This window comes from Mytilus edulis, chromosome 11 (assembly GCF_963676685.1).
Source record: "Mytilus edulis chromosome 11, xbMytEdul2.2, whole genome shotgun sequence".
Taxonomy (NCBI): Eukaryota; Metazoa; Mollusca; class Bivalvia; order Mytilida; family Mytilidae; genus Mytilus; species Mytilus edulis.
This window is the reverse complement of record NC_092354.1, coordinates 38,568,613-38,585,015: the sequence shown is the minus strand read 5'-3', so window position 1 is coordinate 38,585,015 and position 16,403 is coordinate 38,568,613. Positions and strand designations below refer to the sequence as shown.

The following is a 16,403-nucleotide window of genomic DNA, read 5'->3' as shown; positions in this document are numbered from 1 at the left end:
GGTTATTTACGGGTATTGTGAAAATTAATTTATCTTAACATTTTAATCTTTGCCCACTCATCATAGCTCTGTGGTTGTCTGATAAAAAATAATCTATAAACACAGTACTGTGATCGATAAACAATCAAGTGTATTTTATTGTACTAACTTAATACTACAATCTTCTTTGTGTAATTTCGAAGAGTAAGAAACGATTTGACATAGAGATGAATTCGTCTTTCTTCAATTTACATTGTGAAATGTATATTGTTTCATGGCGTTACACTTGTCTTTATCAAATGTTAGTAGTTAGTATAATTGACTTGCTTTGCTATATCTGTTGATCATGATAGTTTTTACTTTATTACTTGGAATAGTTGATAATTGTTTACATTTTTGGCACAATTTAGAACGCAGAACAGTTTGTATATCACTGTATGCACGAAAATAGCTGTTTTATTTTTTCAGTATGTCCATGCCATAATCAAATATTTTGTGTGTCCCTAATAGAAGTACGATGATGGGAAAGACTGAAATTAACATCGACAGGTTTGATGTCGCCACTGTCCCAAATTAGGGGGAGCGCTAAGACCCCACTAACATATTTTTAACCCTGCCACTCTTTATGTATGTGGCTGTCCCAAGTCAGAAGCCTGTTGTCGGTTGTTGTCCTACATTATTTATTTTTCATTATTTTTTTATACATTAATTATGCCGTTAGTTTTTTCGTTTGAATTATTTTACATTTAGTGATTTAGGGGTCTTTTATATCGGACTGTATGGTGACCTTTAGTTGTTGATTTCTGTCATAAAGTCTCTTGTAAAGAGTTGGCTCATAGGCTATCATACAACATATTCTTTATTATGTTACTGCGCTTGTTTCAACTTAGGAATTGTGCTACTTGTTGTCTTTGTCTACTTCAGAGCTTTTTTTCCTTTAATGTATTTGGTCTTGGATGAAATTTTTGGTAAATCTCAGATATAACATGTGTACAGGTTGTCATTCAAGAGCTCGATATGTTAACTGTTTGAACTCCACATGACTTTTCTTGTATACTGTTTTTAGAGGGGGTAGTTGTCAAATATATATACTCTTCTCCAGTTTATCTTAATTATTCTGTGAGGTCACAAAAGGAATAAAACAAACAATAAGCCTGGCAATGGTTTTATTATCACAGATTTACCATGGAATGTCATACTAGTACAAAATATTTATTGCCCAATTGGTTTGTTATTTGTTCCATAAGAAACATAAATAATCAAAATTAGTTTACTGCAAATATAAAATTTTCATTTGTAGAACCTCACATGTAATATGTGACATTTTTAAACTCATTGATATTTAAAAGTAGAATATCAGATAGAAGAGCATGTTATCCAGTACACCTCAGACGACCAAATTTTTCTTATCAAAATTTAAAAAAAAACCCAACTATATCATGTTCAAGTTCATACAATTAAATTCTTGAGTTTATTTTTGTTGACTATCTTCAAATTTATTATGATGAACAAAATTTTAAATTCTGTAAAACAAATAGAAAACATTTATTCTTACATGATATTTGATTATCCACATATTGATTTATTAACATTTCTATTTTTCAGAAAACTATAATTTGATGCTGCCATTATAAAATTGATTGTTTGTTTGTTTGTTTGTTTGTTGTATTAAAATTAAAAAAAATCCTCATAACACCACTTAACTCTTTTGGCTTAATCATTCAGTTAACAGAAACAATCTATGGTTTTGACAAATTGATTTCAAAGGTGACAAGATCTTCTGTTTTGGTTGTTCTGAGTCTTTTCTGGATAACATGTTATAAATTTTATCTAGTCAGCATCCTACATTCAAGTTATATTGCAACATCTACAGTGAGTTGTTAGTACATCTAACATCAGTATCTTTACCCCTAATACTGACAAATCATTTATATACAAGTTTAGGCTATTCCATTTAATGTGGAAGGGTAGGAAGGGATTTACTGAAAGTTAGAATATTGATTAAAAAGGTTTCAGAAAATCCCTTCCTAACCCCAATCTACTGAAAGTAAGAATATTGATTTAAGAGTTTCTGAAAATCCCTTCCTTTATACCCCAATTAAAATGGAATAGCCCTTACATACTATCATAAATTACGCCAATATACAGCATTACAGTGACCTACTATTAAAATATTACAAATTATGTGACCTACTTTAATCTATTATTTATACATTATAAAAACTGTTGTGATTTAATATATAATATACTACTGTTAGAAATAAAACCAGCAATTCTAATTTAATTTAATCAAATACAGTCTTTAAAACATTTTAGGTGCTAAATCTAAATTGGCAAGGTGGAACTACGGTAAATCTAACTGAGAGCATTGGAATAATAGATTCTTAATAGTTTCTAAATTAAGAAAGGGAGAACTCATTTTTTTGTCACTGAATTTATGTAACACATTAAACCCAAATCCTTGATTTAATGTAAAGTCATTGAATTTAATTTCATGTCAGAGAAAAGCAGGAGCATTTATGCTGAACCAAGATAATGGACTCTACTGTATACTGTATATGTTTACAATATATACTTGTATAAATGCAATACACAGGATTAGTAAACAGACTAGACTTTACAGTATTTTATACTGATTTCATTAGACTAGACAACATTTAGTCATCTTGTATATAGTGATGAAATATTAGTTACAGTTATTTCACAAAATCTTGTATATAGTTATTAATTTGTTATTTTAGCTTATAAACTATTCCACAAAATACAGTGTATAGTACGAATTATAAGTTACAGATATTCCACAAAAGCTTGTTTTTAGCAATAAGATATTACTTATAGCCTTTGAACAAAATTTGGATATAGTTATGAATATTGACAAATCTTAATATTTATGGAGGCACCACATCACAAAATTTTGAGGTTAAGCGCAATCTGGTTACACCAATAGTAACATTTTTCCTTTAAATATAGGCCAAAACTGTTTCTGGTTAAATGTTATAGATGAAAACTATATCAAAGTTGCAAAGTGGAACAAATATGAAAGTTCAAAGTCCAGTATAAAACTGATTTAGAAGATTTGATGACATATAAGAGTCAATTATTATCGGTGGGGTGTAATGTACAAAAGTATAAAAAAGCATCTATAAAGGTGTCTAGTTTAATAAGATATTGACAAGTAATCAGATATGTTTATGTAGATAAAGTTAGGGTTTCAACTAAGATAGTTTGATTCAACAAACATGGCATTGTGAAAATACACAAAAGACGTATCCATTGAAATATTCTTTTGGCAATTTTAATCCATTTCCTTTTATAAAAGTGGGTGAGATGTTGTCTGAATACCATATTTGATCATTGAATGGTTAAAAATTCTGTACTATAGTCAAGTTAGTAAACCTGTATCAAGTTTATTTTTCTAAAAGAGGAAAAAACAGTCATCTCATCATTTGCAACATCGAGTTAAACAGTGAACTAAATTTGCCTTTTCAGAATCTAAAGGACTATGGGTTATCTCATTGTTGGTACACCAAATTAAAATGAAAATGATGTTAGTTCATTGGTTGAACTTCTATTGTTTATCATGTTTTTAACCAATCACAATGTTATGGTGTACACCTATGGAAATATTACCCAGAATGCATTAGATTTTGAAAAGGTGAATAATAACCATCTAAAGTGGTTACCATCACAGTGCCTCAAGTAAACTATTCCATCAAATTCAAAAACGTTTCGTATAAAAAGTAACAAGGTAAAAAACTTGTATCTAAGAGGTACAAAAACTGCTCACAACCAAGAATTCGGATCACATTTGGCAGTTTATCGTTGGTTTTAAACATGTGTATGAAATACTCTTAATTAGTCCTTTTTTAATATAAACAGTTGCTGCAAATTCAAAAATTAATAAAATGTGTAAATGAAATATGCCACTTGGTTCATTTCCGTTAAAACATCCAACCATATTATGACAATTTGATTGATTGTTGGTTGCTTAACGTCCAGTGGCAAATATGATGATAATTTGAAACAAAATTTTTGTCAAGTTTCACCTTTAAAATAGCAGTTGCCATTTCAGTCATCTTTTGAAATTTGCATACACATGTAACAATAGTAAGACAATGTCATAACGTAAACTTTCAACTTTGAACTTTTAGTCAGGAATGGATAAATTATTGTCAACAGAAAAAATATACTGGAAAAACAGATAACAAATCTGGCAACAATGGAAGTTAGGTATCTTAAAATGTCTCGAACATGGAATAATTTGTCCTAATAGAACCATAAGTAGCTTGACCAAATTATTATACTACATTTTTTAAACAGCACTAATTTCAACTTTAAAAATCATTATCAACAGAGCAGCTTCCCTTTCATAGAGTTATTTCCCTTTTCAATGTAATACAATAAAACTGAAGGTATTCAGAACCTCACAAAATGCAAGTCCTGAATATTTGCGCATAATGAAGTATCATAAACAATACTGATTTAATGCATTATAGCATACATTATTAACCCTCACCAGACAGGAGACAAAATCTTTAAAAAAGGGAGATAACAAATATATATGTTTTGAAATTAAGGGAATGGAATTCAATAAAGTAATAAAGTTTGAGACAGAAATAGCGAGACATACCTTTCATGAAAAAATCCCTTCATTTTGACTTCTTAGTACAAATAAACTTGGTATAAAACAGTAAAAATATATATAATAAATCTGTATTACTTTTTATGATGGTAAAAAGATTTAATTCTATAGAAAAATGAAAATATTTCGGAGACTTTAAATGAAAGAACTAGCTAAATACTACTCTAACTTTCATCCATTTTGATTTGTACTATTGGCCTTTAACCGTCAGTTTCATTTAATTTGTTTTCAATATTAGGAAAAATGTTGAATAATTCAATGAGACAAAAAGCACTCTGTATATAAATCAAAAGACATATAAAGTCAAACATATAGTCTTAAACAATACACAAGCATCTTCAGAATATTATAATCTTAAAACAGATAGTTTGTCAATCTTAATTGGTGATTTGAGTTTTTTTACAGACAATTTGTAGAAGAGACCTATTTAGCATCTTTCTAAAAGTATTTTTGGTAATACAATTTACTACCAACATTTATTGTCTTTTAACTTCCTAGAAGATGGGGCAATTTAAAGCTTAATGAATATTGTATGGACATTTAAAATTTTGAAATTTGATGTTGAACTCTATATGTCTTGATTTTCAAGTGTTGTTTTTTAAGTTTCTGTTCAATTTTACTTATATGAATTGAATTTATAATTTAAAACAAAGTAATGGTTAATATTTTCAAAGAATACTATTCAACTTCACACTAATCTTTATACGACATATCACATTTTTACAAATTAAAAGAAACTCATAGTTTCAAGGGCCATATATAAATACACATATACCATATATGTACATCATGCCAAAAGATAAAAATAACGCTAATAAACTATCATATACTATACATAATAAATATATAAAACATATCATCCCTAAAAATTAACAAATAATTTACATTAACAAAAACATTAAAATATGATATGTAAAAACTGTCTGACAAACTCAATGAAAGAATGAAAAAATATGCAATTCCCAGCTAATTTACAGGCAAAATATAAATATGTAGTTGTGTAGAGGATGTCACCTTTAAAAAATATATTTTGTCCCTTAGGTCAATGAAATTAAATTCTCCCCATCAGTTTTTTCTTTTCTTTTTAAAATTTGGTTACAAAAACTTTAAATTAAGGCTACCTTTTTAAGAAAAAAATATCTTTTAATTTCTAAATAATATTCTACCTGTTCTTCAAGATTAACATATATTTTTAAGGGGCTAGTAATTCTAAAAACAGAATCAAATGAATAAGCTTCCTTTAGAATAAATAGTTCAAGCAAGAAGAATTAATAATAGATTTTGTAGAAGATGTTGTTAAATAAACTATTATATAAGAAAGACTACACAAATATGTTTCCATTATATTTCTATTAATCTCCAAAAGCAAAAAATACTGTTTGTAAAATTAAAACCAGAATTCAGTGGTATCTTTAGACCTGGTATAAGGGAGTCTCCTTTTAATGTCACCAATGCGTTTGAAATAATCAAGTTTCATCAATGCTTTTTAAGCCCTCACATGAAACAGATGTAAACATTACTTGGAAGCTTACAATATATCTGTGAGAACAGTTGACACAAACGCACAAGTGATTAGTAGAATTATAACCTCAATCTAGGTCTTCCATCTTAAATTAATAAATAAATAAACAAATTTGATTTGTGCTAAGTAGTTAATGTCTATTGAGGAAACCTAGATGTAGCTGTTCCGGAACATCTATCGTTTCCATGGCTATACTTGATGGATTGAACGGGAATGTTACTGGGAAAGTATATTTTGTGTCCATTAATAAAGTGTTGTCGGCTTCCTGCCGTCCTTGTAATTTCTTCTGAATCTTCCTAATGAAACTGACTGGTACCCTCTCTTCAAACTCGTCAACAGGTGTGTACAAATTCAAGATTTTAACAATCTGAAAGAAGAAAACCAGAATAATAGATGAATAATGAAAAAAAACAAGATTTATTTAGTAAAGAATGTTTTAAAAATAAATGGAGATTGCAATTTTCCATAGAACTTTAAATGTGTCCAAGGGGCAGATCTTTTTTTTAAATTATTAATTACTGAATTTCTAACTTGCCCAATACATTGCTGATATAAACTCATACAAAAATCTGGACGAAATGATACATGTGAGAGAGCTAATAAGATTGGACACTCAGACAAACAAACAAATGGACACCAATTACTTCCATGTCCCCCACATCACATTATAAAGGGGCCTAAAAGATTTCTAAAAATGAGAGTAGTGTATTATCTTTGTGTTTTTTTTAAAATACACATTCTTTAATGATTTTCTACACCATAAAGTTTTCCTACACCTACATTTTGTAAACTTCTCCCTTCAGCATGCTTTGCACTTGCACATATTCAAACTTACCTGTGGAGTTGTTAGTTTAGAACACATTTCACATATACTGTCCACATCAGCATCTGTTTTCCTGGCCTGTAATAACTGGGAGGCTTGGGTAATAGGTTCTAATGCTGACAGGGCACCAGATTCCCCTAGTTTGTTGTCACGTAACCACTGTTCTAAATGGCTCAGATTGTATCTGAAATTTTAAGTAAAATAAAGCAAATTGAGCTATGCAACACAAGTCAGAGTTACTATGAATCCCTTATTATTTTTTTAACTTACAAGATTTCACCACTGGTAAATAACTATTGGTTTAATCACTGATTGGGAGATGTCCTTTGTTATTTTGGGCTTTAATATTGTAATGTACTATTATATCATATATCTATGACTGATGTATTTTTCTTTTCTGAGTGTTCTTGCATTTGTTTTTACTGTATTCCAGTCAAGAAGTGTTGTCATTTTAGATGTATCTAAATTAACATTGCCATATAAATGTGAGATTTGACTAGCCATCAATCGGCAATTCTCAGGTGAATCCGCTGCTCTCCAGATAAAGATATGGAATCAGCTGAGTTGTGGCGAATGGGCTAGCCATAAAACCATGTTCAACCCACCAATTTTACTTAAAATGTCCTGTATCAAGTCAGGAATATGGCAGTTGTTACATTCCTATGTATGTTAGCATTTGTTTTAATTGCAGTTCAGTGTTTCTGTTGTTCTGTAGTTTTCCTCTTATAGCTGATGCGTTTTCATCGATTTGAGTTTGTAACCTGCATCTGTTTTCTCTTGATAGATTTGTGACTTTTGAACAGCAGTATACTACTGTTACCTTTATTGGTGAAAATGTTAAAACAATGTTACATATTATAAATACAATACCTTATCTGCATTCCTTTTGACCAATTGCACATATCTTTACGTAGAAGTAGGTTGTTGAGAGCACCAGAGGCAACAAAGTAATATAGCTGCCGGAAGATCTGTTTAACCAGTTCTGGGTCAACGGCATGCTGGGCCAAAATCTGACTGTATTTGTTCATCTTAAAACAGACATAAAAGATGTGATAGAATAACAGTGTTAAAGTTACGTTTCCTGACTCTTTACTCACCCTAAATTTTCATGCACACCCTGGGACATAATTTGGACATTTTATGGACATTTTTAGGTGAAGCACTGTTGACCAATAAATAACATCGCATTTTGACATATTTTCAGCATTTTTTTCTTCTCTTATTTATAAAAGTAGTGTAAATAAATAAATGCCTGCCTAAATCAGTTAGTTTAAAAGTAGATTTTATAGCATAGTTACATGTTGAAAATGTGATGTTTAATACTGTAATTTCAGGACTTTAGCATGCATTTATTAATGCAATTGCTTATAACAATAAATAAACATGTGACATTATTCAATGCTAAAATTTAAAAAGTTTTTATTTTTGCAGAATATGTCCTGTGGCAATTTTTGATGTGAATTAAACAGGATTTTTGTCACTATGGCAAATATTAAAATCACATTTAAGTCTCAAACAACAAAAACGCATTAATAAGTGCACGCAATAATTTCTGAATTCACAGTAAAATATAACAATTGTCAAAATTTCTTCTCAAAGACTTGTCTGATGAAACTTACCACTTTCATAAGAGAATCAAGAGATAGTTCTTTTTCCTCCAGTTCATTGGCATTACTGGAACTTCTTCCTCTCATACCAGAAGGTTTGGAGGCAGTCAGTCCTGCAATGGCTTCATGTTCTAATACTGCTGGGACTGAAATTGTAAAACAAAAAGTTAGAACTAAACAAGAGTACACACTTGCTGTACAAATTGATTTAGTGTTGAAAGTCTTAAAGATCAAGGTTTGTTTTTTGTCCATAGCTTTACCAGTTTTGAACAGCGGTATACTACTGTTGCCTTTATTTACAATGTATCATGTAAACTTAACATTACCAATGATCCATGATTATGAGGTCAAGATCAAATTAAAAGAGAGACATGTACAACTTATAGTTATAGTATATATGTAACAGACTTAACAAGGAGAAAACTTAACGTTGACAATTAAAACATGAAATTGAGGTCAAGGTCAAATGATACACACAAGATAGACATGTCCACCTTACAATTGTTCAGTGCACCAAATATACTCGACCAATTTGCTGAAAGTATTTAAGTAACAGACTTGATCAGAAATTTTTTTTGTAAGGGAACCCAGCGTCTCGCCTACTCTTTCTGTTAATCACAGGCTCAACAAAAATGAGGAAATAAATCAATAAAATATTCCTGTTGATACTATCTTTTGATTGTAAGAAGCTTCTGTCCAAGTTTGGTAAAAATCCAAGATAGTTTATGAATCTAATAAATGTCTAACAACTGCAGACTGAATGTAATGTTAACTGGAAGAAAACAAAATTTCCTTCTAGATACTAGCTTTTGATCATAAACAAGCTTCTGTCCAAGTTTGGTACAAATCCAAAATAGTATAAAAAGTTATTATAATTTAAAAAAGTTTAAACACAGAGTGAATGTGTTGTTTCCTTGCAGAAAATCTAAGTCCATTTGAAAGTAAAATACAAAAAAATATATTTAATTTCTTACAAAATTTCCTTCTAGATACTAGCTTTTGATCATAAACAAGCTTCTGTCCAAGTTTGGTACAAAAAAAGTTTAACCACACAGTGAATGTGTTGTTTCCAGGCAGAAAATCTAAGTCCATTTAAAATTAAAATACAGAAAAATGGATTTATTTTTTTACAAAAGTTACTTCTGAATACTATCTTATGATTATAAACAAGCTTTAGCCCAAGTTTGATACCAACCAAGGATAGTTAGAAAGTTTAAAAAATTTTAGAAACTTTAACCACAGAGTGAATATATGTGGCCGCCGCCGCCGCCGACGGAATGTTGGATGGCGTAGTCTTGCTTTTTCGACTAAAGTCAAAGGCTCAACAAAAAAAACACACATTGATAAACATGACAAATGACCCATGAGTTTTCAGGAGAGGCGCAGCACTCAATCTAGGAACCTATGTGACCTTAAGTGCAGATACAGATGTCAATCTAGAAAAATTGTCCAATCTGAGCTGACTCTAAAGCAGCAAATACCATATGACCTGTAACTTACCAATCATTTGCTGGACTGATTCCTGCATCTGTTTAATCATGGTTTGGTAGATCCACACAGCCAGATCACTAAACACTTGTCTGTACTCTGATAGGTCAAAGTTACGTAGACCATGTTCGTTCTGTCGTGGGGAATTATCTGCTTGGAAAGCCTGCAAATGGAGTGTATCAAATTTAAAATCCTGTGGAATTTTTTTCAGCAATTAAGTTACAAAAATTGAAAGAGCTTCTTAAAACCTGAAAATTAGTTAAAACACATGATGACTATGAATGGTTGTTTATGATATGATTAACATTTGTCTAGATTTAAGAGTTGAAGGTGTTCTTTTCTCAGAAAATTGCAAAAGTAAGAATGTTTATAATAATGTATTCTCCATTTCAACTTTAAGGAATCTAAAGATTTTAACAAATTATTCATAAAAGTTTAACGTATCATTCTCATTGAAAGATCACCCAAGTTTTAGGTAGGGTTTGTGTTCCTCAATTTAAAAAAATCCATGTATTTTTGGGTAGACTGTTCATAATCGTGTTATTTTAGTAGTCTTCCTCTTTTTCTGTTAGTTATGAGAAAAAGAAAAAGTATGAACGGTTAATTCAGTTTTTACAAATTCATAGATAACAAAAGAATTTTTTTTATCAGAATTAGGAAGAGGATAAACGTCATCAGCAAGTAGAAAACAAGTTGAGTAAAACTCATTGATGTTTTATTACACAATATTGAATAATAATAATTTTGACAAAAGAAGATTATTTTTGAAAATAATGGGGAATTAAAAAAAAAAACAAACATAAGAATGAAAAAGTTTATTTCTTAATGTGTTGGTTTGAAAGTATTTGAACACATTGAGGAATGCATTCAAATGGTAGGTACACCATGCACATTCTCAGACAGAAAAAAAAGAAAAAAAATATCTCACCTTTTTAACCTATCTAGTCTGGACAAAGGGAAGTAATTCTACATCAGTGTGAACAGTTATCATTCATTTTCTGTGTGTTTATAATTTATCATTAATATTGGATACAATTTCTGTTGATTTCAAAGGTATGGGGAAACAATGAATTTATAAAATGCTCCATGACATACTATTTCTAAGTAACTTTAATAGGAGCAAATACTAAACTAAGGAATTTAGTAATGGAATTAAGTACCCTAATAGTAGCCATGTTTGTCTCCAAGAATGATATCAGTTCCCTCAAAATAGTAATTTTAAAACTGATATGAAATAATCTGCAGTACACCAAGTCACAGATTCTCCATCAAGGGGAATACATGTAGTAAATTCATACAGTTTTCAATGAACAAGGTACTTACTTTTTCACCACTGTACTGTTTGAGTGTATGCAGCAGACGACACGTGTTGGTCAGCCATAACGTTACTCTCTCAACATCACTGTGATGTTTCTGAAATAATAAATTCAATGAAATTAATGAAACAATCGATTTTTATTGCAAAATTTATGAATCATTTGAAACACAACAGTTTTTAGTTTTTATCTTGCCTCCAAAACAAATCAATATAGATGACAGGCTGATAATTTGTTAAATCAGATGTAAATTTCAATTATACAAAACTCATCACTTGCAGAGTTTAAATTCACGAAACCAAAAAATACAAAGAATGTTCCAATTATGGCCATCTTTGTTGAAGGCCATATGGTGACCTATAGTTGTTAATATCTGTGTCATTTGGTCTTGTGTAGAGAAGTTTCTTATTGGCAATCATACTATATCTTTATTTTTTTTATCTTGTTTAGGCCAATTAAAATTAATTGATAGATTTTCATCCCCGCCCGCCCCTCTGAAATCGTCCCACCCCGATTTTTTTTATTTAGAAAAATTTACGATTTCCGGATTTGTTCATCTCTGTTTCCGGTTACCGTCAAAATTTTGTTTCCTTTCAGACTTCCTGTTTCAATTTTCGGTTTTCGTATTACTTCGAGTAATAAAAAAAATATTCTGCAGCTCTACAATGACAAAATCGTCTACCGAGAATAGAGATTGATTTCAAGAAGGACATGAAATAATCGGGTTACAAGTTATACGCTGTGTCCAAGATGGCAAATCGCGGTGTGACACAAATTTCTGTGATTAAGAAAACCGTGGATTTTTTTATTGATAAAATGACTTTGTGGCAGGAATTGTGGACTATGAATTATACCCAAAGAGCTTGAATCGTGGAACACATTCGTACAAAACCATAACTGTATAATTAAAATGACGCAAGCACGAACTTGTTACATTTATGACAGACAATTGAGTTCAAAAAGTCGGCAAACATACACTTAGATTTACCCATGGCTTTTTTAATGACAAACAGCACAAACACCTTCTGTCCCAATACCCTTAATAGAGCCATTAAACATCTTCTCTTTTTTGGTTAAGTTCATGTTTTACATATTAATCATAAAAGCACCAACCCTTTCGTTTTCAAAACAGTTTAATTTTATTCTGAACTCGTAATTCTTTAGTTCCATATTTGTTTCATTTTATGTAGACAAAAAAATGGTCGCTTAAAAAGACACTAAATTTGGTGAAGATAGTCTAACTGAGGGGAGCATTCTTTTATGTTTTTGCTGTTTAGGCTTCTAAAGCAGCTATTACATGTAGACCAGTGGTGGCCAATTAGAGATTTTTATTCATGTTAAGATTTGAAATATTATGTACTATTCCTTATATGTTTATACATAATATAAACTTATTATTACTCTTGCATATTGGAAGAACACGTCACAAGAGGGTTTCATAAGAAATAAAAATTAAAAAATAAAATCCTCCCACCTGCCCCATTTTTTCAAAAATTTGGATGAAAATCTACTAATTAATTTTAGTTGGCCTTAAATGGAAAAGCTATTGTACATAAATGTCCAATTGTTTTTTTTAACCTTTTCAACAAACTTTTCTCCCGTCTCCTGACATCAGATCAAAACATACCTTGTAAAGGACCTATATATTGACCTACCTTGACACATTTTTTGATTCCATTAATTGTATTTGTCAGCAGACCTCTAACTTTCTCGTCATCATTAACATAATCTGTATGTCTGACACACATAAACAAAACATAGGCTGGTAACCCTGGTAACAAACCAACAGCTACACGAGGTTTTAAATCTGAAATAAAAGTAAGAAACTTAAGTTAACATTTTCACATACTCCAAGAGTACCCAATGATGATTGTGGCCAAGTTTGAAAAAAGTTGGCGCTGTAGTTTCAGGAGAAGGTTTTTGTAAAAGGCAACAGATGACAAGGACAACGGACGCCAAGTGATGAGAAAAGGTCATTGCTTTTTAGGCCAGCTCAGCTAAAAATAAAGAAATACCCTGTACAATTTTCTTCTATGATCGTTTACCATGTTTTCTTAAAAGATTATAAAATTTCTCGCTACATTGAAGACCTGTTGGTGACCCTCTGCTGTTGTTTTTTATTTGGTCGGGTTGTTGTTTCTTTGACACATTTCCCATTTCCATTCTCAATTTTATAAAAGAACATTAACATTAACTATCGATGCTGTAAAAAGCAGAGCAATGAAAATTTTATAATGTGTTTGAATGTCGCAATGGTATCTTTCCACCCTCTTTTTTGAACTACCCCATTTAATGCCTTAACATTGAATAAAACCTTACAACAAAATAACCTTATATACTGTAAATTTACATACCCATGATTAGGTTTTTGATGAGTGCCTGTTCATCCTCCTTACGATACTCTAACATGCCCATGTAGTTCCTCTCCCGATGTTTTACATGGGCAACATTGTCCTCACTAGATTTAGTATCGTCTTTATCCATCTCTGCAGCAATCTCAGCCGCTATAAAAAATCAAAACTTTTGAAAGGGTGGAACAGAGAATCAATTATAAGTGCTGTTCTCACTGTCAAATCTTTGTTCTTCTATTTGAATTTTTAGACTATATTTTGACTTGCGTTTTATGGTGTTATATAAGAAAGATGCTGTATGATTGCCAACGAGACAACTCGGCACAAATCTGGGTATTTTTCTTTTCTCTAATAATTATAAATTTTTATTGTCCTCTAGGTATCTCATCTTTCAACTAATAGAATTTAGGTCTAATTTTCGGATTAATGTATTGATTGCAAAAATTATATGAAAATCTAAGTCTTTAAATAAATATCTACTTTATAAGGTTGATTTTTATTGAAAATATCACTTTAGGTAAGAAATTCCAAGTAAAATTTCAAAATTTCCAGTAATGGGATCTATGTAGACCCTTTACATGTATATAATGTAGAACAGAATTAGTCTTCCAAAATAAAGGATCTTCAAAAATACAACTTAAAAAAATTAAAGCAGTACATACCTTCACCATCTTTGAGACGTTTGGCGTAAGTTTTTAACATTTTCTTCAGTTTGCGTATCTGGTCTTGGTTTTTGTCGTTAGATTCTCGCAGATCCTGCAATGAAAATAAATCATACAGTTTAAAGTTTATACAATGTTTTCACAATTGTATCTAAACTCATATGTATTTTTGTTCATACCATTAACATCAGTTATAGAGTGTGATTCAAAATGCATGATATGGGTGTACATGTCCTTATTTCAAAATTATACTTTAACATATTTCAGGATTGATTACAATTCTTTACGATTTGTTTGCGAAAAATCCATAGAAAAACACTTTTATTGCTGTTCTTCTAAAACTTATTTAAGGCAATATCTTTTATAAAAAAAAATATATACAAAAGTCAACATTTTATAAGATTCAGACTTGAAACTATATATAAACAACATTTTTTATTTATGCAAATTGAATAATGCCTACCAGAATTTCTTACATAAACCTAAAAGGCTGTATAATTGCCTCAGTCACTGAACTATATAAAATCTTTCAACTAGCAGCATAACAAAAATAACTGTGCAAGGACTGTACAGCCAGTCAATGTCTTTAAAAACTTCATCATCAGTTCAAAGATGTTCCCAAATGATCAGAAATACCAACTAACAGGCTATTATTTCTGTACTGAAATGTTCTGTGCTGGGCACAACACTTTCTATTACAAAGAAAATAGTATATTTTCAATAGAATGTACTGTGCCGTGCACAACACTATCTAACCAAAATACATTGTATGGAAAGTGTAATTAACCGCTCAAAAGATTATAATACCAAATAAACATGGAATTTATTAAAAATTTTAAACACAAGAAATTATGCAAATTCCATAATTGAAAATAATTCCAAGTTCAAATAATAGCCTGTTCACTATACATACCTGATTTTCAAATGTAAGCCTTTTGATTTCCTTCTGCATAGCTGATTTACTAAATGTTACAACTGAATTTTCAAATGTACACACTAGAAACTCTAGAAAAGTTTCCCCAAATCTAAATAAATATACGTACCAGATTTTCCGATGTAAGCCTTGTAATTTCATGCTGCATGGTAGCCTCAATCTTAGCCTCCGGACCGAGCTGTAGATTCTGTAAACAAACAGAGATATTTTTATCATTAAATATTTTGTCAACAAACATTTTCCTCATTGTCGAAGCAGATTCTTTAATTATAATTTTAACAGATGAGTTGACACAACTGTTTGGATACACTGTGTTATTGTTTATGTAAAATCTAAATAAGGAAGCAAAGCATATTAACCTTGGGACATTTTGAATTACAAGGGATTCAAAGGACTAGGTCTTCATTTTGTAATCTCTCATTTTTCATTATTTCAAAACGAAATGTGTTGCCCATTATCAAAGTTGAGAAAGAAACTGGGAATGTATCAAAGAAACAAAAAACCTGACCAAAGAGCAAAATACAGCCCAAGGCCATTATTCATTCTTAACATTTAAGGACCATTTCTTCTATATTTTTCTTAGATCTATTTTCCCATCCAAATCCTCATTTATAATGTAATTTATATATGAAGCCTTTGGCTGTTTTCTGCTCTTTGGTCGGGTTGTTGTCTCTTTGACACATTCCCCATTTCCATTCTCAATCTTATTTGAATACTTATGGGTTTAATACTAAATTCTGAACCTGGCTTCTTTTAACAATAAATAAGTTTATCCAATCAATTCATGCCATTTTACTGATAAAATATAGAATTATAGAATTGCAAACTAAATAACAAAAGTTTTATTTTCAACAATATTCAAGTTGTTTCATTTGTCATGTTTGTTAACAATGTAATTTTTTGTCTTAAATTTCTGACTTTTAAATATTCTCTTGTTTTACTGATTGTTTTGGTTGTACAAATGTAAAATATGACTTTATTAAACTTTGTGTCTTTTCTGATGAGCATTTTGAAAAAAAAATATTGTTTATACTTATTTTAAGAAAATGTGATGTATATGGTCTATTCTAAAAAGCAAA

General features: G+C 30.3%; 1 protein-coding gene across 13 annotated transcripts in view; it reads right to left on the bottom strand.

Annotated features, from left to right (window-relative positions):
* Positions 1-1,128: 1,128 nt before the first annotated feature.
* LOC139495540 (unconventional myosin-Va-like) overlaps positions 1,129-16,403 on the bottom strand; it is a 92,662-nt gene continuing 77,387 nt past the window's right edge. For all 13 annotated transcript variants that reach the window (XM_071283795.1, XM_071283797.1, XM_071283798.1 and 10 more), the window contains 10 exons: positions 15,434-15,511; positions 14,391-14,484; positions 13,732-13,881; positions 13,033-13,184; positions 11,385-11,474; positions 10,074-10,224; positions 8,586-8,719; positions 7,837-7,994; positions 6,979-7,150; positions 1,129-6,510 (listed from right to left, as the gene is read on the bottom strand). In XM_071283795.1, coding sequence (XP_071139896.1) covers positions 6,274-6,510; positions 6,979-7,150; positions 7,837-7,994; positions 8,586-8,719; positions 10,074-10,224; positions 11,385-11,474; positions 13,033-13,184; positions 13,732-13,881; positions 14,391-14,484; positions 15,434-15,511 — 1,416 coding nt within the window. In that variant the 3' untranslated portion in view covers positions 1,129-6,273. The remainder of the gene's footprint in view (positions 6,511-6,978; positions 7,151-7,836; positions 7,995-8,585; positions 8,720-10,073; positions 10,225-11,384; positions 11,475-13,032; positions 13,185-13,731; positions 13,882-14,390; positions 14,485-15,433; positions 15,512-16,403) is intronic.